At 34.9% G+C, this 24,539-nt stretch overlaps 1 protein-coding gene across 3 annotated transcripts in view; it reads left to right on the top strand.

Moving 5' to 3' along the window:
• AEBP2 (AE binding protein 2) overlaps positions 1–23,595 on the top strand; it is a 55,020-nt gene extending 31,425 nt beyond the window's left edge. For 2 of the 3 annotated variants that reach the window (XM_016197414.2, XM_016197415.2), the window contains exons 4-9: positions 9,903–10,089; positions 12,453–12,577; positions 17,382–17,449; positions 18,940–19,053; positions 21,483–21,509; positions 22,025–23,595. In XM_016197414.2, the coding sequence (XP_016052900.2) occupies positions 9,903–10,089; positions 12,453–12,577; positions 17,382–17,449; positions 18,940–19,053; positions 21,483–21,509; positions 22,025–22,070 (567 nt within the window). In that variant the 3' untranslated portion in view covers positions 22,071–23,595. The remainder of the gene's footprint in view (positions 1–9,902; positions 10,090–12,452; positions 12,578–17,381; positions 17,450–18,939; positions 19,054–21,482; positions 21,510–22,024) is intronic. The other variant, XM_016197416.2, reaches the window with a different exon arrangement.
• The last annotated feature ends 944 nt before the right edge of the window (positions 23,596–24,539 follow it).

Here is a 24,539-nt window from a genome sequence, read left to right as displayed (position 1 = left end):
GTGCTTACAGTCAGCCCCACCCTACACATTTACATTTCGTGGATTTCCAACCGTGGATCAAAAACACTACTTTCAGTTTGCAGTTTGGTTGAATTGCAGTTGCAAAACCCACGGATATGGAGGGCCAACTGTATTTATTGAAAAAAATCTGTGTATAAGTGGACCCACACAGTTCATACCCCATTTTTCAAGGGTCATTCTTTTGCATAATAGGAGCTGGGAGGGAGTAATAGAAGTTGAGTTAGGTAGTTGACTCAAGATAGAAAAAGTGATGTGGTTTTTGAGGCAAATCTCTTATTTTTTGAAAAATTTTTTAGTTACATAGTATATAACAGTGTCTAATTGCTATGTAGTATTAGATTTACAAATAAATCATATTTTATCCATTCTAATGCTGATGGGCATTTGGGTTGTCTCCAATCTTTGGGGACTATTAATCAGCTGCATATTTTCCTACGTGTCTTTTGATTGCACACATGGATTCATTTCTCTGGGCTGAATACTTATAAGTGGAATTGCTGAGTCCTAGAATAGGGCATTTTTAGCTTTTAAAAACTGCCAGACTCATCTTCAAATTGGTCATATTATTTTAATTCCCACCAGCAGCAAGTGAGAGTATTAGTTGCTCTATATCTTGGTATTATCAGATTTTTTAATTTTAGCCATTCTAGTTATTGTGTAATGTTGCCTCATCCTGTTTTTTTAAATTTTTTTAATTTTTTTATTTCTCTGGTGAATAATAATTCTGAGCACATTTTCATGTATTTATGGCTATATGGATTTCCTATTTTGGTGAAGTATCTAAGCTTGTATTTTATTAAATGGTTTGTCTTATGATTATTTAAAATATTTTATGTATTTTGGAAATAAGTCCCTTGTCAATTATACGTATTGCAAATACATTTTTAAAAATTTATTTTGAGAGTACATTTATTAGAACTGGGGACAGTGAAATAAGGAAGGGCCTAGGATAGGAGGATAGTAGAAGCAACAGGAGAGAGACTGGATGGGGCTGCTATCAGCTCACTGGAGAGTCAGAGAAAAGGGGGCCTTGGGGATAGGTTCAGGGGGTTACTAGCCTGTAACAAGCTGCCACTGCCCATTGCTCCCCTGGAGGCAAGTCTCGTGGGGTCCCTTAGGGTTTAGGAGATGCATGCCTGTAGGAGAAGGGGAAGGGAATGGCATGGGCAGGCGTGTTTCCTGCAGGGAGTGTGTGCTAGGACCTTTGTTTTAAGGGGTTTTAAAGGTTTCAGCAAATGTTTTTTATAATATTTATCCCTGATAATTAAAATGCAAAGATTATTCCTAGATAAGCCCCTTCACCGCACCCTGTGTTCATGTATATACACCTCTGTTTTGTATGTATATTTAGAGTTTGTGGGAAAGGAAATTGCTGTCATTTTGTTAAACATAGTAAGACATAATAATTAAAGGTTTGGACACATTACATGTGTTTATAGTACTAGGATTTTGGGATTCTTTATTCTCTTGGCCCTTTCTTTTTGTAACTGTGATTTTGATTTTTTTATTTTAAAAAAGAATATGGATATTTTTTCCATTGCTTTCAGAGAGAGTTGAAGGGGGGAGAGAGAGAGAGAGACAAACACACATTGATGTGAGAGAGACACATCAATTGGTTGCCTCCTGCACACGCCCCGTCCCAGGGCGGGGATCAAACCCAAAACTGAGGTACATGCCCTTGGCCAGAATCGAATCCAGGACCCTTCAGTCCTCAGTTCGATGCTCCAACCACTCAGCCAAACCGGGTAGGGCTGATTTTGATTCTTGTTAGTCATCTAATATTAAGCTTCATCATGGCTAAGTTGTTTCAGCCCAACGTTTCTTACACATCTTTTACTCAACTGAAAAAAAAAAAAAAATTAGTTATATACAGCATGTTTGGTGATTGTTTTGATTTCCTTTTTCTTTATTGCCAATATGGCAGTGGTTTGTCTGGGTAAATCTGTATGTGTATGTTGAAATTGTGTAGCTGGACTTTTCAAGTAAGCTCATTTTCTTCCCACACACTTTTCTCTTCTAGTCTGATATATCTGTTTACTTTGAACACAATATTTATAGTTTCTTAGTTGTCTTGGATTAATTTATTGTAATTTTCCTCAGCAACTACTCTTATGTAGCTCAACATGATAGATTCCTTTCATGATGTTGACATACTTGAATAACTTCTCATTGTGATAGAGTGGTGCTTGAAAAACTGAGCCTTTCTTTTTCTGAAATAGTCAATCTTTAGGTACTTGGGGACTAAGAACATAGCTTAAAAGGTTGATAAAGAGAAAAGAAACCAGACTTAAACTGTTATATCCTTACTCTGAGGTGGCTTATAGCTGTGCACACAGACAAATTCTGGTAATTTGTTACAGGACACAGTGAGTGATGATACTAGCATTACATTATTCACTATGATGAGTGATGAAATAATTTCTTCAGTTCCTTTGTGATCTATTCTATAATGGTAGTTGATACTGCTAACTTAAAAGTCTTTTGCTTTTTAGCTTTATTGAGGTAGAATTGACAAATAAAATTGTAAGATACTTAAAGTACATTGTGATTTGATATGCATATACAATTGTGAAAGGATTCCTTTCATTTACTTAACACATCCATCACCTTACACACAACACACACACTTTAGTGATAATCTTTTTTTCTTTTTTTTTTTTAATCTTCATTGATTTCTGAGAGAGGAGAGGAGAGAGAAAGGGAGATAGAAACATCAATGACGAGAGAGTCATTGATCGGCTGCCTTCTGCACGCCCCCTACTGGGGATGGAGCCCACAACCTGGGCACGTGCCCGGACTGGGAATCGAACCAAGATCTCCTGGATCCTAGGTCAGTCCTCAACTGCTGAGCCACAGCGACCGGGCGATAATCTTTTGCTTTTCAACAGAAATTTCTAATAATACAAAACTTCAAACACCCTGTTTTGCTATCTTTCATTAATTCTTCTTTGCCATTTTGTATGTTTGTGTGTGTCTGTATTTGAAGCTCCCATCTTGCCTAGCTTTGACAGCCACGTTTTAGGAGGCTCCTCCCCCTCACCAAAGATGGTACAGTTTGAGTATAAATAGGGACAATAGTTGAAATGAACATCATGATACTAAAAAACAAAAAACGAATTGGTCACTGTTGGAGAATGGTAGGGATCTTATTTGGAAAGTCAGTAAAAATCAGGAGTTTCTTCCTTTACTATATGAACTGTGCCACTGGGCACCCAGATTCTGGTACCTAAGCTGCACCCATGACCAATTAAATGAGAGTCTCTGGGGCATGTGTTGCCAGGCATTGCTTGATTTAAAAAGGTCTTTCAGGTGACTCTGTTGTGCACCAAGGCTTAAGAAACTCTGGCCTATGAGATATTTGTCTTATGGGGTCCTTATAAGAGAAATATCACCTATTATATCACTAGGTGAGCTGTGTTAGTTCACCTAGTGATATAATAGCTGCTACTAAGCATTTCTCTGGTAAATGTGGTTACCAATTCAGTGCTCTTTGAGAGGGGAAAAAAGCATAGATAAAGAAATGTCTGTGCTGTATATACTGTGTTTATTAACTTACTCTTCTCTAGGCCTACTTGATGTCTCACTTCCCTGTTTTTCATTCCCTTCCCAGCCCCCCCTTCCAGACTTATTGGCTCCTCCTTCTAGTCTGCTTTGCTCTCCTCTGCTCTACCTGACTTCTAAATGTAGAGAAAATGCTCTTAAAAGTTCTCACCCTAGGTGTTCTCATTTAGTCCTTTGGTTTTATTTATATTTATTTATTTACTTATGTATGTATGTATGTATGTATGTATGTCCGTCCGTCCCTTTGGAGATTTTTATTAGCCGACAACTGCAAGTGGACTCCTGTCCTAAACAAATTCACAGCCAGTTCTTTGGTTTTAAGTACTATTTGTATTCTGTTTACTCTTAGATGCTTATGTCTGGCCCTAACTTTCCTTTTTGGCTTCCAGAATAGTGTATTCACCTTGCATGTCTAATAGAGATTTTGAACTTAATTAACATGTACGAAATCTTTAGGTTTTCAATTTCAAACATGATTCTACTCAAGCTTCAGTAAATAGTAAGTACTCCGTCCAGTTACTTTGGCTTTAAGAGCCCTTTGTTGTTCTTGATTCCTTTCTAGACTTCTGTACTCCCCTGAAATAAATAACAGTAGCAAGTCCTGTCAGTTTGACTCACAGTATATTTTTAATATTACTGCTGCTTTTCACCCTACTATTTTATCCTAGTTCATCTTCTGTGGTTATTAACAATATCTGAAATTCTTGGTAATTCCTCATTCTCTCCAAATTGAAACTCACCTTTCTTGGCATGAAGCATAGTAAGGTCTTCATACCTGGTATTTACCTGTGTCTCTATTCTTATTCGTTCCCTTACTATACCTTCATAGGAAATTGTGTTCCAGCCACACTATGCCACTAGTAGTTCTGAAATAGATCACACTTTACCCTCATTATGGTTTTGTATAGGCTGTGCTTTCTACCTGAAATTTTCTTTCTTTATTGATTTGAGAGAAAGATTGTCTTGTTGTTCCACTTGTTTATGCATTCACGGCCAGGTCTCTACCTGGAATTTTAAAAAGCTTTTTATTTTGGAAAATTTTTGGATTAAGGGACAAGATGCAGAGATAGTGCAGAGAGTCTTCCTGTACCTTCACCCAGTTTGTTTCCCCCGATGTTGTCATCTCATGTTACTGTGCTACATTTGTCAAAAATTAGAAACCAACATTTCTACTTGAAATTTTTGTTTTCCTTTAGGTTACCCGTTAATAAATACTACTGTATCTTCTGTGAAACTGATGTTTTCTATTTTGTTTCAGTAGCCCCTTATAGATTTTCATAGTACTTCATAGTCTTAATACTAGCAAAGACAGTGTTATTATTGTTTCATTTGAATAAATCTGTTTAGGGGGAATACCCAGTAATTCCATGTTTCAGATTTTAGAACAGCTACCTCACCACAGTGGTAGACAACATAGTGTTTCAGTGGATTTGGGAAATAGAACACTTAAAATATTCAATCTCTAAAAACCAGTTGTTTTTTTAATTGTTGAAACAGGTAGCTTATTCATCAGAACATCGTGTGAGGTAGCTTAAGTTCAGAGGTTGTTGTATATGTGGGTGAAAACGTGAATATTTGAACACTAAAATTGCACTCAGTATCATGAAATGCTCATGTGAATAGGAATGAAGGTGCTACAGGCCATTTGAGGTGACAGCAGATTGTCTCTCACCTGTTCTCTGATGCACACTAATGAGTGGAATATTGATTAGATGACCCTTAAATTATTTTCTCCTTTTGAGTAAAAGATTTGTATTGAAGTGAAATATGTGTGGTTGTGATTCTATTATATTTCTTTTTAAAATATGTTTTTTATTGATTTTAGAGGGAGGAAGGGAAAGGGAGAGAGAGAGAAACATCGATGATGAGAGGCATTGATCAGCTCCCTCCTGCATGCCCCCTACTGGGGATCTGCCTGCAACCTGGTATGTGCCCTGACCAGGAATCGAACTGTGACCTCCTGGTTCATGGATTGATGCTCAACCACTGGGCCACGTCTCCCAGGCTATATTTCTCTTTAATAAAAGTAGTCTTTCTTTGAATTTTTATTGTACATTTATGTTTTCTGTTTTAGATTTGTTTATGATTCTTAATGAATGATCAAAATCAAAGAACACAATTTTCTCTTAGAATTCTCATTATTGATTTTATTTTCAGAGCATTGAATCATTGATTTAATTGTTAATTAAAATAAACTGTGATATTTACTCTTAGTTTTAGATGCTAACAAGACCTATTCTTTGCAGTCTTGAAGGATCCCAGGAGAAAATGAATCTGCCAAATCTACTGGGACCCTTATAATTAAGGAAAATCCTGGTTTTCTGAATTGAAAACCAAGGGCTTGGATGTACACTGTTACTGTCGTCTCTGCCTTTTAATTATAGTCAAGTAGCTGTTCTAAAATTTGAATTGTGGAGTTTTTTCCAACAAATTTGTTTGACTAGTATTACACTGGGAACCCAAGGGAAAAGCCTGTCTTATTTATATTATAGTCTTTGAACTTCTAACACATTGGCCACAAAAAATGCTTACTGTAATGTATGTTTTTAGAATAGGTGTTAGGGAATATAGGGATGGTATCTTCTTGGAAAGTAAAAAAAAATAAGTTTTATATGGTGTGTTCTATGGCAGTACTGTGTAATATGTTTAAACCAAATAGATCATTTTTAGAAAATATGTTTTTATTTATTTTAGAGAGAGAGGGGGAGAGGGAGAGAGAGAGAGAGAAATATTGATGAGAGAGAGACATCTGTCAGCTGCCACCTGCAGGTCCCCTACTGAGGAATTAGCCCACAACCTGGGCATGTGCCCTGACAGGGAATTGAACTGAAGACCTCTTGGTGCATAGGTCAGTGCTCAACTACTGAGCCACACTGGCCGGGCCAGGTGGATCATTTAACATTTTCTAGTGATACATTAAAATAATTGAAACAGGTGAAATTTACTTATTTTATTTTTAAAATATATCTTTATTGATTTCGGAGACAGGAAGGGAGAGGGAGAGAGATAGAAACATCGGTGATGAGAGAATCATTGACCAGCTACCTCCTGCACGCCCCCGACTGGGGATGGAGCCTGCAACTCGGGCATGTGCCCTGACCGGGAATCGAACCTTGATCTCCTGGATTCTAGGTTGATGCTCAACCGCTGAGCCACGCCCAGCCGGGCCAGGCGAAAATAATTTAAATAATATCTTTGAAATAACTTATTTTTATAAGTATACAAAATTGATTAAATGTTTTGCTTTTTGGGGTATTAAATCTTCTAATTTCGGTGTGTATTTTATAGCCACATTTCAAGTGCTCAGTAGCTATATGTATCTAATAGCTAAAATGTATTGGGTAGTGCAGAACTGTCCCATTAGTGTAATTCTTCTTAAAACACTCTCAATTCAGATGCTAAACAGTTGTTTTATGTTTACATTTTACAAAATTTGTAGTTTCAGAGGTAGATTCGTGTACCCAAGTTGTGCCAAACATACTTTAAAGTTTTTCAGTAGGTAAGGATTGTGTTTAAATTGAAAATTAAAATAGTTATTAAGAAAATACAAATAAAAACCTAAAGGCACTACTTCTTACTAGGATGGTTTTAATAAAATAAATGTTGGCAAGGATGTAGAGCTGATGGTTATATACAACATTGTGAATACATAAACACCACTGAATTGTGCACTTTTAACATAGTATGAAATGTTAATTTCACCTCAGTAAATAATAATTTAAATAAAATTTAAAAATTTGGTTTCTTAGTTATAGTAGCTTTGCCTTATGTGGCAAGTAGCAATACTTGTCTCTTGGCTCCTGTGGTGGACAGGGTCATTATGTGGCAATATGGTAATCTACAGAGGAAGGGAATTTTAAAAAGCAGCCTTCTTTCTTGGTACTCAGAGTATGTGTAGTAAAATTTTAAGTTCTAAGAATTCGGTAACCGTTAGATACTGTTCTCATGGTAAGAGTCTATAACAACTTTTTTTTTTTAATCCTCACCAGAGGTTATTTTTTCCATTGCTTTTCAGAGAGAGTAGAAGGGAGAGGGAGAGAGAGAGACAGAAACATCGATGTGGGACAGACACATCGATTAGTTGCCTCCTGCACGGGGCCCTGGGGCTGAAGCCTGCAATTGAGGTACGTGCCCTTGGCTGGAATTGAATCCGGGACCCTTCAGTCCTTGGGCCAACACTAACCACTGAGCCAAACCAGCTAGGGCTATAACTGAACTTTTTTTTTTTTTTCTTTTTAATGTATCTTTATTGATTTCAGATAGAGGAAGGGAAAAGAGGAGAGAGAGAGTTGAAACATCAATGATGAGAGAGTCATTGATTGACTGCCTCCTGTACACCCTCTGCTGGGGATTGAACCCGCAACCCGGGCATGTGCCCTGTCGGGGAATTGAACCTCCATCTCCTGGATCTTATGTCGATGCTCAACTGCTGAGCCATGCTCGGCTGGGCTATAACTGAACTTTTGTGGGGTTTTTTTTGTTTGTTTGTTTGTTTTAATAACTGAACATTCTTGATGCAGGCTATCTAAGGACCACACTATTGATAGGGTCCTTGTAAGAAGTAAATGAAATATTATTTTAAAGTACTGGATATAGTCAGTTGCTTCTTTTCAGGGTTGTCTCTTTATGTGTTTGTCTTGCTGAGCATATGTAAGCAGTTACAGGATGAGAACTGTATGTCAGTCATCCTTATACTTACAGAATCTCGTATAGTACTGGACATAAAGTAGACAATTATTTGAACGAAAATCTTGACTCATTCCTCTGCCTCTTAGTGTGCACCTGAGAGTAGACAAAGATTTTTATTAGTAATGCTGAGTGCTATTAGAGTCCATAAAATTGTCTCTTGTATATCAAAGTAAAAATAATAATTATTAATGACACTATATAAGGAGCTTGCTATGAAGTGTTTTAGCCAGCATTGGTTTTATCAGACTCTGTAAGCAGTTCAGTTCTGCTGATATCTAGAAATATATCTATGATTTACAAGATGCTTCTGGAAATATATACGTATGTGTGTATATATGTATGTATATGTATATTCATATTCTTACCTTCAAAATGCATGGAAAGGATGAGTTGGGATAAGTATCTAGATATGCAGTGAAGGACCCCCTCAAGAGAGGGTGAGCTCCTTTCACTTAGGCAGCTTTAGAGAGACTTTGTGAATAAAGTTAGGATCTCTTACTAATTGAGGATTGTATTGTGCGGTACTTTTGAAATGAATTAGCCAATCTATTATATATTTAGGTGGTTTTTTTAATGTATTGTGTTTTTAGAGGTTTAAAATGGTAGCTGTGCCTGTTGAAAGAAAGACCCTGGAAATGCATGTAGATTTTTTTGTGATGTTATCTTGTTAAAGTGTAATATAAATTGAACCACCTAGGAATAATCTGATGGATGTAATTGATGTTAAACATTACAGATTTACATGGTTGGAGTTTGGTTGTCATGTCAGTAAAGTAAACTAAGTAAAGTGAATAAATTACTAATAGAAAAGACACCAGCAATCTAGCTGTGGATTTTGCTGTTCGGGGTTCATTTTGGAAAATGGTGTTTGTTTTAATTAACATTCATTTGTTAGAACACTTGTAAATGTTATTTCCTAAGGCCGAAGTAGAAATCATACACTTAAACTGTAGCTAATTTGTATATTGTAATTTTAGTGATATCCAAGCATTCTGCATTCATTATTGGAATTGCAGATTGACCAGGTTGACCTAAGTAGTTGACCTTTTGTTTTCTCAATTTTGCAAGTACAGAAAGTTCAAGAAGCAGTATTTATTGGAACTTATAGAGAGGTTGCAAAAGTCCATCTCTGAACAAAAGTCTTCTCTGAGAGGCTAGGTCTAATAGTTTAAAAATCGGTATTTCTTTCCTAGCTGTTAGAATAGTAGGGAGGCTGCTGGAGCTTTTGAAATATATGTTGTAAGATAAAAATAATTTTAAAAAATCCAGGAATGCAAGTAGTTGTCAGAATATTTAATTTTTTGATGTAAAATAACTTATTGCTCCTCTTAAAAAAGTGGTTAATTCAAAACAGATTTTTCTGGGAAGAAGAATCCACTATTTTTGTCTTGCTTATAGTGGGAAGAGCAGTAAATTGCCGAGTCATGAAACTTGAGTTTTATTTTCCAGCTCTGCCACTGCCTATTGTCTATTACTGTGGGCAACTCATAAAATGAAAGGGTTCTTAGTTTCTTTCTGGCATTAGTTCTATAGCGTTGCTGATTTACTTCTGAAAATGTGAACTATTCACTCATTCATATTATACTTGTTCCCTACACAGCATCCCTGATACCCTTTTTATTTTTATTTAGTGTGTCGTCGGTGGCTGCAATGCCAGCTTTGCTTCTCAGGGAGGGCTTGCTCGCCATGTACCCACACACTTTAGTCAGCAGAACTCCTCAAAAGTTTCTAGCCAGCCAAAGGCCAAAGAAGAATCTCCTTCTAAAGCTGGAATAAACAAAAGGAGGAAATTAAAGAACAAAAGACGACGCTCATTACGTAAGTGTTTCACTGAAAATCTGTATTATAATGCTTTTGTTTATATCTTGGACATATTCAGTTTTTACTGTTCTTCTCTGTTTATTTTTGTTAAGAATAATAAACAGATAGGATACCTGTAGTGATGTAGTTTTATCTGTAGTAGCTAAGGAAGTGTGAATGTATATGGCCTTAGAATACAAACTGTATAGAAATAGATTTTGAGGACTACTTTGATTCTGTTCTAAATTAAGAAAATTTAAAACATGGCAGTGTTGGTGTTTCTAACAATATTTTAGAAAAATTAACATGTTAAAGGTAAAAATCAAGTAAAAGTTAAGATAGTTTATATCTGCTCCAAAGTGATGTGTGTGTGAATAGCCAAACTATTTGTATGTGTTTTCAGCACCTCAGAGTCTGTTGTGGCACACACATACAGTTGTTGTGTGCTTAATGACTAGATGATGAGATGTATCCTGGATATTTAGGGTAGAACACAATTAGATGATAAGACTTGTAAATGTTGGGAGCAAGAATTGACAACTGAATTTAGGTTATGGACCCATTTACCTTTTGATTATGCAACTCACCAGTTTAAAAAAAAAAAGTGTGGGCACCTAATTCTAACATATGTATATAGTATAAACAGGTAACACTGTTAATGCACATTATAAAAGTTACCAAGAAGGACTATTGAAAAACGTCAAGATGAAAAGAGGTATTTTCTTTCCTTACTCTAATGGATCATGACACTCACCTGCTTTGGAGACTATTTTAATAATGGACATAGCATCATTAAGGTCTGACTAGAATAGAATCTGAAGTTTGAGGGCTCCTTTATTATTGTAAAGATTTAGAGAGGTTAGTTATTTTTATTTTCTCTAAGTGCTTATCTTTCCCAGGAAAAAGCATATTTGGAGAGGATGGGGAAGGTATACTAGTTAGTCACAGATCTAATAGGAAGGGGATTTGTTTCTCGGCATTAGGTAAAATCATGACTCTTCTCTTGTAAATGTTAATATCTTTTTCTTACTGATTTGCCAGCATCATTGCATTCTTAGTCTTATGGTTTCTGCTAGTTTGTTACTAGTTGGTGTTTTGCTTATTTCCTTCTGAGAAAAAAAATCCCACGATAACAGAGGTATCTAGGTGGTTTTGTGTATGCCAGTTTGTTGAAATCATCCCTCACAAAAGCTCTGGTGGATTTGTGTAGATGTTCAGACAACTCTATGAATGGTGGAGTTAAATCCACTCCACATGGTAGTAAATCAGAATAGTGTGGTAGATCAGCTACATGTAATTCAGAATATGCTGTACCAGGAAATCAAGCCATTTCTTTTGTTGTCTGCAAAATTTAATTTTTAATTACAGATGATCTTATAAAATTACATGTATTAATAAACTCCATAGTTGTAAAACAAATAAATTCATTTTCCTTATTTTGAGCTATGTTCTAATTAAGAATAAAAATTAACACAATTTGTAATAATAGTAGGAGGAAAGTTAAAATTTTAAAAATGTTCTTACCGAATTAAATCTTCAATGTATAACTTTGTTTTAATCACATTAAAAGACTGTTTACCCTGGGTTTATGCATTTATTATTCTTTATAAAGTGGTATAAGCTTATTAATGTAAACTGCTTTATGATTTAACAAAACATTTTTCGTAGGTATTTATTTTACTTAATCATCTGTAGATGTTTTATCTCCATTTCACAAATAATGAATTGGCTAAGATTTAAGGAATTTACTCAAAATCACACAGCTGATAACTGGAGGAGTTGAGAGTTAGAAAGAATTTTGATGGACTCCTTGGCATTCAAAAATGTATTTATAATTTTCTTAGATTTTTTTTTTTTAGAAGAGTTATTTATAATCAAAAATACTTCTAAAAACCCCCCAAATAATATTACCGCTGTTAAATTTGGAAAAAGTTTTGATTACATATTAATATAGAATGTTAATGAAGTGGATTCTGTATATTTGGTTGTGGTGAGTGAGATCTCAGTGTAGTACACAGATGGAAGTGGTCATCGATTGTTGAAAATGCAGAGTGGTGCTCAGGAGAGATACTGGAATAAAATACAAAAGTATATGAAAGAGATAGTAGCTGAAATGTGAAATTGTAAGGTCTGAAGTCAACACCAAGGGGTTGAATTAACCCGCATTCACTCATTAGTTGGAATTTTGCTTTTGTATACCCTTTTCAGCTAGACTCTGTTTTGAAAGCAAAGAAAATTTAGGATTTAAACACTAGATTGATACTTGTTAATTGTTTCCATTTTACTTATTACATATTTTTGTGGAAAACGGACTACATGGCTGCTTGGCAGACTGTTTTATTTATGTAAATATTCTTTATCTCTTTTGTATTGACTTTTAGCACGACCACATGATTTCTTCGATGCACAGACACTGGATGCGATAAGACATCGAGCCATATGCTTTAACCTCTCAGCTCATATAGAAAGTTTAGGAAAGGGACACAGTGTTGTTTTTCATAGTACTGTAAGTATTGCTTTTGTTTGTTTTTTTGAAGTATTTGTATAGGTTTGCGAGAACATGTATTTTGACTTTCATAATAATATTTCTAAATAGCTCAAAATCTAAGAAAACACATTTTAAAAAAAATCACAAAACCTTTTGCTTTGTAAACATTAAAAAAATTACTTGTATTATTGGTTATAAAGCAAGTATCTTCCACAATTTGACATTTTTATGATTAGATTGACTATTTTAGCCTTTAATTTGAGCTCTTTGGGAATATTGGGTTGGCATTTGGGCCACTAGGCATAGTTGGTGTCTTTTTCTGACCTGGTTTCGTCATTTGTAAAATTAGAACATTAGATTCCTTTTAGCTCAAATCCTCGCATACTGCATGTCGCCCCCTCCCCCAACACACATTTTAAAGTTTGTGTTAAACAGAAAAGATAATGGCTATCAAATTAAAGTTTTGTGAAGGAGAGGGATTTTGTTCAGTGTTGTTCCACTGATGTATCCTAGGTTTTTACAGTTGTCTCTGATATACCATACTAGGCACTGATTATATTTGCTGAATGATTATGTTGCTTAACACAAATACAAAACTATCAAATTTGTAAAAGCAATACATAGTATATATTTTGTTAACTAGAAGTTAATAGAGTATTCTTTCTTCCCATGCTCCTGGCCGTTTTATTATCCAGTCATATTTAAATTGCTATAGTTTGGTGATAGATAGTAGAAGTAAAAATTTTAGACCAGGCTCTTAGTCATTTGAATCCCTGGAAAAAGAGACTGTTTAATTTTGGCTGTTGAAATATGAAATACACTAAATTAAGGTTGTATTTTTATAGTTCAATTAAAATGCATGAGAATTTAAATACAAAAAAATCAGTACTATCTCCTATAATAACAAGGTTTTCTTGGCATATTTACTTTTTCTTCTATGTATACTTCCAGTTCAAAATTTCTAGTTTTGATTTTGATTTCCAAAATTAAAGGCAAGAAATTAAAAGATTAGACACAAAAGAAAGGGAACCTTTTCTGACATTGAAACACATGAGAGATGTGAGTGTGGGTTTAAGGAAAGGTATAGCAGACCTATGTTCTTTTATTTTTATTTATTTATTCATCTATTTATTTATTGTTGTTAATCCTCACCAGAGCATATTTTTTCCATTACTTTTTCAGAGAGAGTGTAAGGAAGGGAGGGAGTGGGGCGGGGGGGAGAAACATCCATGTGAGAGAGCCACATTGACCAGTTACCTCCCACATGAGCCCCTTCCAGGGAGTGAACCACAACCCAGGTATGTGCCCTTGACCAAGAATCGAACCCATGACCCTTTGGTTCATGGGCCCACGCTCTAACCACTGAGCAACACAGGCCAGGGCCTTATGTTATTTTAAAGAACATTAGAAATGTAGTTATCTAATGTTGGAAGGAAAATTAGAGGGTTTGAAGACAAAGTTAAAGTGGTTACATTGGGAATTTTATTAGGATTCAGCAAGATCAGTAGCTTGCTTGCCAGGGATGATTGGTTGTCCTCCTTTGAAGTTTGATAACGTAGGTTTATGATTTTGGTAGGCCTATAAATTGTTCAGTAAGATGTGGTTCCCAGACCCAGAGTGTAGCAATGGGGCTAATTTGTTTATTCACTTAAATAATGAGCACCTACTGTGTGCCATGTATTACTGATGTAGTCGTGAACAAACCAGGTTAAAACAAAACAGTAAACCATGTCTACACTCTAGTGGAAGAGACATGATAAACAAATAAATTAGTAAAAATGCAAGAACTTAAAGAAAGAGAGGGTATGAGCCATTCAGTTATTAGGGGATGAGCATCATAGCTGGTGGGAAAATCAAGTACAAAATCCTGAAATGGGAATATGCCAGCTATTTTGAAAAACAGTGATGAGGCCAGTGTGGCTGGAGGAAATGAATGAGGCGGAGAGAGTAGGAGTTAAGTCAGAGAAGTACTAGGTAGATCTTCATTGAACTAAGACCTTGGTTTTTATTCTGTGTGTAGTGGGAAGCCATTGAAGGAGTTTGAGCAGTCATGGTCTGATGTGATTTTTAAAATAATTTTTATTGAGGCATAGCGATATAAACTGCACCCGCTTAAAAGTATACAATTCTATGACTTTTGACAGTTCTACTTAACTATGGAACTACTGCTACCACACTAAAAGTGCAGAACAGTCCCATCACTCAAAATCTTGTCTGTTGTAACTTCAGTTCATCTCTGCCTCCATCCCTCGCCTTAGAGAACTTACTGATCTCTTTCCTTTCCTGTAAGTTTTAATGTGCTCACTTTTGTTTTCTCTGTTGTAAGAACAGACTGTAGGTCAGAGTGCAGAGATAAGGGGATCAGTCTTTTCAGTATCTCATGTGAAAGAGTACCGGAATGGTGCTGCTAGTGGAGATGCCAAAGAGGTTAGATTCTGGATATCTTTTGAAAATAGTACTGACACTAATTATGGATGGATCACACACATGTCAGGTTTGATAAGAAGAGGCAAGGATGACTTCAGTTTTTTTCGCCTGGGCAACTGGCCAAAGGATTGAATTGCCATTTAAAATAGAGGCTGTTGTGGTGAGCAGTTTGGGGGTTAGGGATGTATTAAGAGCTATAATTTCAGCACTTTCTGTAGAGCCATATAGTGCCTGTGTCATGTAGGGAGATGGACACAAGAGTTTGAGCTCAGAGAATAGGTGTGGCTACAGATTCAAATATGGAAGTTTTTAGCGTATTAGTGCTGTTTAAAGGTATCAGACTGAATAAGGTCACCTAGGAACTAAGTATAAATAGAAAAGAGAAGAAATTTAAGGACTAAGGTTTGGGGCTCATTAAGATTTAATAAGCGATAAATCTGATGAAGTAATGGTCTAGTATTGAGCAGGTATCTCTACACATTAGGGAATAGGGGAGGGGTGACGGTGATAAAGAAGATTGTATTTTAAAAAGCAAAGCCCCACTTCCACATGCTTTCATTAGAGTAGTTCCTGTGATAAAATCCTTAGGTTTATTATGGAAGGAATTGAGATGATAAAAAAAGAAAAAAAGGGAAAGAATTGAAAATAGTGGTGGTGATGTAAGGAGTCCGGAAGAAAATTTAAAAGTTTATTGAGAGTCAAAAGAGTCTGTGGCAATAAAAATAAGCTTTCTAGCTGTATAAAACATCCGAGAGGTTTTAAGAACATGAAACGTATGTTTGTCATAAATTTAAAAACAGGAATAAAAGTGACTTATACACACAAGTGACACTGGGGAAGCAGAGGTAACCTTGACTGAGGGAAAATCACAAAAGGTGGAGTGTGATCTGGAGAATGTTTTTTCCTGGGGAAAGTGGAAGGCAGAGACATCCATAATGGGAAAAGGTCTTTTTTGGACACAATAGAAAGGAAAGGAGCTAGGTGAGCAAAATTCTCCGAAGTCCTGTGGCTGGGAAGGTTTTGATGAAGGCAGTATGTATTAAGCAGAATCATTTATGTTAGCAGTCAAAATGTTCAATACCAACTGCAGATTTAAGTTTCCTAGTTACCAAATTAACCTTTATAGGAAATAATCATACTGATAATGAAACAATTTGCAGAAAAATGTATCTGTGAGGTTCTATGCTGTGCAGTATGTCTAATTTGTCTTCTTTAATTGAAACATTTTCTTTCGAGCCTTCTCCAGAAGAGGTCACCAGATTCCTAGTTACCAGTCAATTGGCTTGCTGTGCTTGCTTGGTTTACATTGTTGTCATATCTTATTTTTTTGTAGAGGTATTTTGTTTTAGCATCTTCAGGTCTGTCTTTGGGCTTTTCAGTTAATCTCATTGTCAAGTCTAGAATTAGGGTACTTGACTATAGGTTTTTCAATAATGGAGGTAGAAAATGTTTTATTTTTGCATAGAGTGTTGCTGTTACTTAGTTCTAATGTTTTGAGGATGCCATATAATTTAGTGTGGCTGTTTGGAACTTAAACTTGGTAAAAATACTGAGATTTATATTATTAAACACTAAAGTGCTAGTTTTGTTAATATGGAAGTTGTAAGTTATAAAATACCATCTTGATCTGTTTTTATTTAAGCTTTGCCTTAATTTTCAGAATCTAGTAATGAATGACAAGTATATTGTTTTACTTACACTTCTATAGGTCTTTTTGTTCAGGTTGATGATCCACCCTTAAAGTTAGGTGGATTCCTTAAGATTGAGCCTAAACACTCATTGGCTAATGTTTCATTTAAAATAAAACCAACCAACCAACCAAGAAACCCCAAGCAAACAAAAAATACCTCAGCTGTAAATTACAGACATTTCCCTCCCAGAAGTATTTTTCCTTTACTACTTGTTCTTTAAAAATATTCCAGTCAGTGTGGATTCTTGGTTAGCATTCTAGCTAAGCCATGGACTTAGGAGATAGTAAAGTAAATAGCATTTTCAGTCCCTTAATAAAGATAATATGGTTTTTCTATTTGGCTATACAAACCTTATCTTCAGGTTTCTCTCTCTCTCTCTCTCTCTCTCTTTAGTGAAAATACATAACCAAAGGTAAAATTGCTACAAAACAGGGCAGAACAAGATGTGGTGGTGGTAATATCTGGTCCAGGATATGACACTTGTCAAAAAGTTCCTAATCAAAAAGTTCTTTTTTATTTTCTTAATTTATTGGGGTGATAATGGTTAATATGAACATACAGGTTTTGAGATGTGGGTTTCTTTGTTACAAGATCTATATATTGCTGTGTGCCCCAAAAAGTTCTTAATTAGGATTAAAAGTGCCCTTTAATGATATATTAGAATAATGTTTTACAAATCATTTTTATGATTTTTTATTACTTAGGTAATAGCTAAGAGAAAAGAGGATTCTGGAAAGATAAAACTTTTGCTTCATTGGATGCCTGAAGACATGTAAGTATTTGGAATATTATGTGTAATTAATAGACTAATGTCTTTTATTAAAATCTTATACTCAAAAATTGTTATTGGATTCAAATATAAAAGACAAAAATTAAACTACAAAATATTTTGAGGTTGTCAGGATTAAAGAGATAATCTGTGAAAGCGCTTACAGTCCTAGCTCAAGGTATAAGCTTTAAAACTAGCCTTTTTTGTTTTTTTGTTTTTTTCCCCCCAGTAAGTAGGCATTTATTTTATTTTTATTTTTTTAAATATATCTTTATTGATTTCAGAGAGAGGAAAGGAGAGGGAGAGAGAGATAGTAACATCAATGATGAGAGTCATTGATCGGCTGCCTCCTGCAACCCCCCCGGCAGGGGATCGAGACCGCAACCTGGGCATGTGCCCTGACTGGGAATCGAACCCCGATCACCTGGATCCTAGGTCAGTGCTCAACGGCTGAGCCACGCCCAGCCGGGCTTATTGTTTTTAATAAAAGTTGTTTCAGCAGTTTTTAATAGGATGTGATTATTTTTAAGATTTTCAGTGTTTGAATTATTTATTTAAAAAAATTCTAAACATTGTCTAGCCCACAATTTTTTATAGAAAACAATGGATTGACCAGCTTTCCAGTAGTGTTACGTTTTTCTTTGCATTTTAGTATCCTTTTAGAGCACTACTCAGATGCTCCTTAATTCAGATATTTCAATTTTAAATTTTCTTTTTATCCTTTTACTAAAATTTTTTTCTTATTACAATAGGTAATATATATTGTAGAAATTTTGGATGAAATTGATGAGCACCAAGAATAGAATACTTTTTTTTTTTTTTTTTTAAAGAATAAAGGATTTTGGGGGTTTTTAAAAAATATATATTTATTGATTTCAGAGAGAGGAAGGAGGGGAGAGAGAGATAGAAACATCAATGATGAGAGAGTCATTGATTGGCTGCCTCCTGCACGCCCCAACTGGGGATGGAACCTGCAACCCAGGCATGTGTCCTGACGGGGAATCAAACAGAGATCTCCTGAATCCTAGGATGATGCTCAACCACTGAGCCCCACGCCCGGCCGGGCCATTTCTTTGATTTTAGAATTTTGATTATGCGTGCAGTTTTTTAAAAAAGTGGAACTTGATGGGGTTGGTTTACTTATTTCTTCCTAAAGAAACTGGGTGTTAGATTTCCATCAAGTCAAGCTCAAGTGTGAATTTCACTCAGCAAGCTGAAAAACAGACAATATGTTCTAATATGTTTTTCTAAGTTTCATACGGCTTTGCCACCAAAAATTCCTAATGAATCCCCAAATTTGTGCCTAAAATTTCACCCTGCTATTTCTCCTCATTCCACTACCTAGATTGCTGAGTTCCTTTGGCTTCTGAGAAGCTTATTAACCCTAGGTGGCTCTGTCAAACTAGCAGAAATGGCTGAGTAATGTGAAAGTGTATGAGGGGTAAATTTAAAATTAATGTTATTTTATGTATGACTTGTTTTTTAATTTATAGTTTGCCTGACGTGTGGGTGAATGAAAGTGAGCGACATCAGTTAAAAACTAAAGTAGTTCATTTATCAAAGCTACCCAAAGATACTGCCTTGCTTTTGGACCCAAACATATACAGGTGATTTAATTCTTGATTTGATGTTTTACTTTCTGAATTGTAATCTTTAAATCTCTCTAAATATTGATTGTAAGATAAGGATTTATTTTTTAAGTACCAAATTCAATACCAAGCATAATCTTATTTTCTGGAGCATTCTATATGGCGGTTACATTACAAAGACTTATAAATTATAGAATTGAGAAAGATAACATTTTCATAAAATTTGTGTGCCACTTTAATTCCAGACTTATCTTAAGTAGTATAATTGTAACTTACAATTATATAAGTTCCTTTTGTTTAAGTATGTAGTACTTTTTATAATATCCGACTTTTGTAGACCTTGGAATGTATTGCATGCACCCTAAATACCATAAATGATTATGGTTTTAAAACTTAGACTCTTCCCAAAGTTTTCAAAAGAGCAGTTTATATATTACTTCTTGTTCTTAAGAGGTAGCTCAGAGGTTTACATTGCTAACACTTTTCTAATCTGATCTTTGTTTTAGTGTGCTCTACTTATGAAGGTATTGGGGTGGGGAGGAGAAGAGACCAACATTTCTGACTATGTGCTGAGTCACTTTGCTAGGTGCTTTATGCACACTTTACTCATACAGCAGCCCTGTGAAGTAGGTGTCACTATCTCTGTTTTAGATTGGAAAACTGAGGCCAGTAGTTAAATAGTTCGCCCAAGGTTGCACAGATAGTGCGTGACAGAACTCCATACCCCCTCTATTTAAACAGCGTATACTAGGGTGATTTCAAAACTGGTGGAAATGCTATAAAGGCACTCTTAATGAACAAACTTGCTATATTTTTAAAAGAAATTTTAATTTAATATATATTTTACAATAGAAATAGGTTGGATAAGAATAAGAGGACATACAATAATTGATAATCCAAAATGTGAATTTTAGCTATCATGAGACTATATATCCTATGCCAAATTTTGAAGTAATTAACACTTCGAAGGTTCTTTTCATTCCATGACTCAACTTTCTTGTAATGTTATTCAATGTAATAGGATTTCTATAATTTGAGACATCTTCTGAGAACGAAACTCTAACATAATGGGCCTTGCCATGTGCAAACACTGAGACTCTTGAATTTTTCCTACTCCAAAAAGAAATTTTAAAAAAACACACCTTTTGTTGGAAGTGCTAAGTACAAAAAAACCTTGTTTTTTGTGTGGAATGAACTAAGTTATCAAGAAATTAACTGGTATAGAGAACAATGAAATGACTTTAAAGGACGGTTGAGGGAAATCCACTATCAAAATATGGAAAAGCCACTATTTAAGAAATAATTGAATATTGTTTATTTACTGGTACCTAATTTAGGGTTATTTCTGCTTACTCTTTGAAGGGAGTAATTAAAATTAGCATTCTAAAAGAGTGATATTTTGGGAGAGCCACCCTGCTATTACAACTGGTTGTAAACATCTCTTAGGCAAAGAGTTGACAGAGGGGCTTGAATCTTAATTATATGATTAAGACTAACTTCAGTATTTCTGCCCTGCATTCTATTTCCCCCTCTCTATGGGTCTGTTTTTCTCACAGAACCAGCTTTTTTTTTCTGTTCTTGTGCTATATAGGAAGCAATTGAGACATTTTAGTGAAAGTGACTTAAAAAAATCATTCAGTCTCAGAACTGATATCTGAGTGCGTAGGAATTGCATGTTCTCATAGTGTAACTAATTCTACAGTACTTCCTGATTCCATTCTTGGGTAATGAAGATGTTCTTAAGACGTGTAGGTACTGCTGTGGAGGTAATATTTTTTACCTGTACCTCCTTGTCCCCACAACCTTTACATTAATTTTGAGTCTAAACCTTCATGCTTCTGCTCTTACAGAGTTAGACTTTAGTCTACCCTAAAGTGGTATACAGAGTAATAGAACCCCCTACATAAAGAACCTATTTATTTGATTTTTTTGTTTTTTTAATCTTCATTGATTTTAGAGAGTGGGGGAGAGGGAGAGAGAGAGAGAGAAACATCAATGATGAGAGAGAGTCATTGATCAGCTTCCACCCCCACCCCCACCCCCGGGATCGGGCCCGCAACCCAGGCATGTGCCCTGACCCGGAATTGAACAGAGATCTCCTGGATCCTAGGTCAGTGCTCAACCTCTGAGCTACACCCAGCTGGGGTATTATTTGAGATTTTAAACATCAGTTTTCAAAATTCTAGTTGGTTAAAATGCATGTGTTAGACATGAGATCCCTTTTTAGAAATACGCTAGCAGGCAGCATAAAAAGAATTAATTATAAAGCTATACTATGTAACTAAATTTGCATTCATTATGTGTGAATGCTTTGGAAATAAATTTTAGTGATGATCAGTGACTATCACATTGCCTATATTTTATAAATATTTTTAATGTCTCTTGAAGTAGTTAATGTGTTTTTGATACAGTTGAATAAAAGAATATTCCTTTTTCTCTTTTTCTAGAACAATGCCACAGAAGAGGTTGAAGAGGTAAAAAATAAATACATAAAAAGCAAACAAGCGGGGACACCTGCAGTCTTAGTCACTGACAATGGGTTTAGTAAAAAGTTGCACATTAGAGTCAACCCCCTTCCTTTTTTTAATCCAATATTTAGAATAATATTTATGCTTAGTGTAAACATTCTGTGAATGAAGTAGGCTCTTCTGTGGAATATATTAATATATTACTGTATATCCACATTTTCATGGAATGGTACTGTGGGAGACTGAGCAAACACTCTTTTGGCAACTTAGTGGAACGGTTTCTTAAAGGCTTTGCATGCTTGCTGCTTTAAGCTGCTTTTTTTCCCCCTTTAGTGATTGCAGTTAGTTTATATTGGAAAGAAAAATAATTACAACATGTGTCCTTACAAATACCAAAAGCACTGTTAGGATATTTGTCTTGACAGTGGCTATTGATTGAAGTCATATTAGGACATATTTAGGCAATGAAAATTATCAATTATAAATAGATGTGATTGGTTGCCATTTGTGTTCTTTTGCAGAACTCTGATAAGAAAAGTGTTCAATTTGTATTTAAGCAAACAGTGAACGACATTTGCAATCAACTAAATACTCGTCTTTCGAATTAGGGCTGCAAATTTCTGTTAAAGAGTGTTGCCGTATGTCTGGTGGCTCCCTTTTCAGGACTAGGGTTTTCTCATGGAGTACAGTATGTTAATATTTGCCTATATAACTAATCTGTTAACGGTTTTTGAAAAACCTTTATTTCAGATATTTTAATAATACTCTATTTTCATTTTAACCTACATAAGCCTCTAATTCTTTTTTTTTTTTTTTCTGAGGAAAGCATTTGGTTTATTAGTTTTTTCTTAACGTAAGAAAAATTGTATTTTTTTTAAACGTATCTTCAAACTCAATCCTTTACGCACCAAAGTTGGTTTTGAAAAGGAAAATAAAATCACTTTCTTGCTTGGTTAAGCAAGAAGCCATATGGATTTTTTTTTAACTTACAGAAATGGAAATATGTGTAACTTGTTAGTATTGTATCAAACAAATGTTGCATAGAGATAATAGAACATTGCCTGTAAATAATTCAGCAGATTTGTAATATATTTTTATATTATGAAATGTACTGTAGATGTTTTTCTAGAGGCATGAAAGTTAAATGTATATATTATGGGTAGAAATAATATTGAAGGATATTGTAATTCACTAGTGCTGCCAGAGGAATTGTTAATAAAGCACCTTCTTTAACAATAAATGTCTTTTGCAGACTTAAGGGACTATGTACTACTGTTAATATCTTTAAGAACAAAATACATTGAACATCCTTCCAGAAAGTCTTTGAGGGAGGACCTATACCCATAATAGAATTATGGCACTCATTTCTGACAGTGACCGTGAAATCAATCATTTCCTTACTGTTGGAAGGACATATTGTAAAGTATGTGGTTATATGCAGTCAAACTGCAGAAAATACTCCAGATTGAGGAGTTTTCACTTTACTACAGTGATATAAAAACCAGCAATTTTTACACTAAATTTTTTAAAGAAAGAATAGACAAAAATATAGAAGACTTTGGTTCCAAAATGGGAAAGTTACATGATACATAAGTCATTTCTCGCTTACTTTTAAAAAAAATTTAAAAATAAATATTATGGGGGACTTTATTCGTTAACAATGGGGTAAAGAGCTATATACATGAAATGAGTCATATAAAATGAAATGAAGTGCAAATAAAAGCACTGCTACTATAAGACATTCTGGAACGGTTGTTTAATAAGGGTATTATCCATATGACCTGTAGCAAATGTGATTTTATTTTTAAAAAGAAAAGAAAAGCAGTGTGTTTTCTTACCGTTTTTTGTTTTCTTTTGCTTAAGCACTTCATTAATTGCTTTATTCTGTATCTGCGAAGTAATCTGCAATCTTCTTTGTTCTTTTTAAATTTTGATTTGTTAAAAAAATTGCCAAATAGAAGTGTTTCAGATATATAGTTTGTACCTGTATTTTATATTTTATTGCCTCATGTTCTTGTAAGTCATTCTTAATTGACCGATGATTGTAGACCTTGCTGAGTATTTTTTCTAATAAAACAAAAAGCAAATCACATTTAGTTTCAAAATTGTAACAATTCAATTAAATTTTAAAACAGCATCTGAGATATACATCTAATATTTTCTTTAGGGGTCCAGCAAATAAAATAGCTTTTTCATTGGGTAGAAATATTTAGATGTCAACACCAAATTTCATGGTTATTGATTAGCCTCTGAGTACTCAATCACTCATGGTACTTGGGCTACTTATCTGACTCTGGTCCTGTACTATTAACACACCAAAAAATATGGAATTAAAATGAATGAAAGAGTATTTAATTTGTTTATGTAAACATTATTACAAACCAGCAGTTATGATTGGCAAGTAAGTGTGAACATTTTTTTTAATCCTTAACCTGAGGATAGGTTTTTATTGATTTTTTAGAGAGAGGGGAAGAGAGAGAATAACATTGATGTGAGAGAGACACATCAGTAGGTTGCCTCCTGTGTGCCCCCGACCAGGAATTGAACCCGAAACCCTTTTGATGTATAGGATGACACTCCAACCAACTGAGCCATTTGGTCAGGGCTTAAATGTGAACATTTTAACTTAACGTTCATTGAGTGATGTCTATCCGTATATATTGTTCCTCCTAACTTCCATATATCACGTTTATAATATGGGACCTGAAATATAATTAGTCTCTTACTCAGAATCCATTGTTTAATTCAGCAGTGGTCAGACTGCAGTCCACCGGCATACCACTAATTGATGTGTTGTCCATGACTGCTTTCTTCCTGTAGCGACAGAGTTAAGTACTGAGACCTTTTGGCCTACAATCCTAAAATATTTACTCTCTCACCTTATAAAGAAAAATTTGCCAATCACTGATACAGTTGATAAAGTTTTTGGAAAAAAACTACATTTTAATATAATAGTATTAATCTTGGTAATGAAGCGGTACATTACATTCCAGTGAAAGCTGTTTACTATACTGGAAATTTTGCCATATAGGTATC

The sequence above is a fragment of the Miniopterus natalensis genome, chromosome 2 (genome assembly GCF_054644295.1).
Source record: "Miniopterus natalensis isolate mMinNat1 chromosome 2, mMinNat1.hap1, whole genome shotgun sequence".
In the NCBI taxonomy this organism is placed as follows: Eukaryota; Metazoa; Chordata; class Mammalia; order Chiroptera; family Miniopteridae; genus Miniopterus; species Miniopterus natalensis.
Note: the sequence above shows the minus strand (reverse complement) of the source record. Positions and strands in the feature narration are given on the sequence as shown.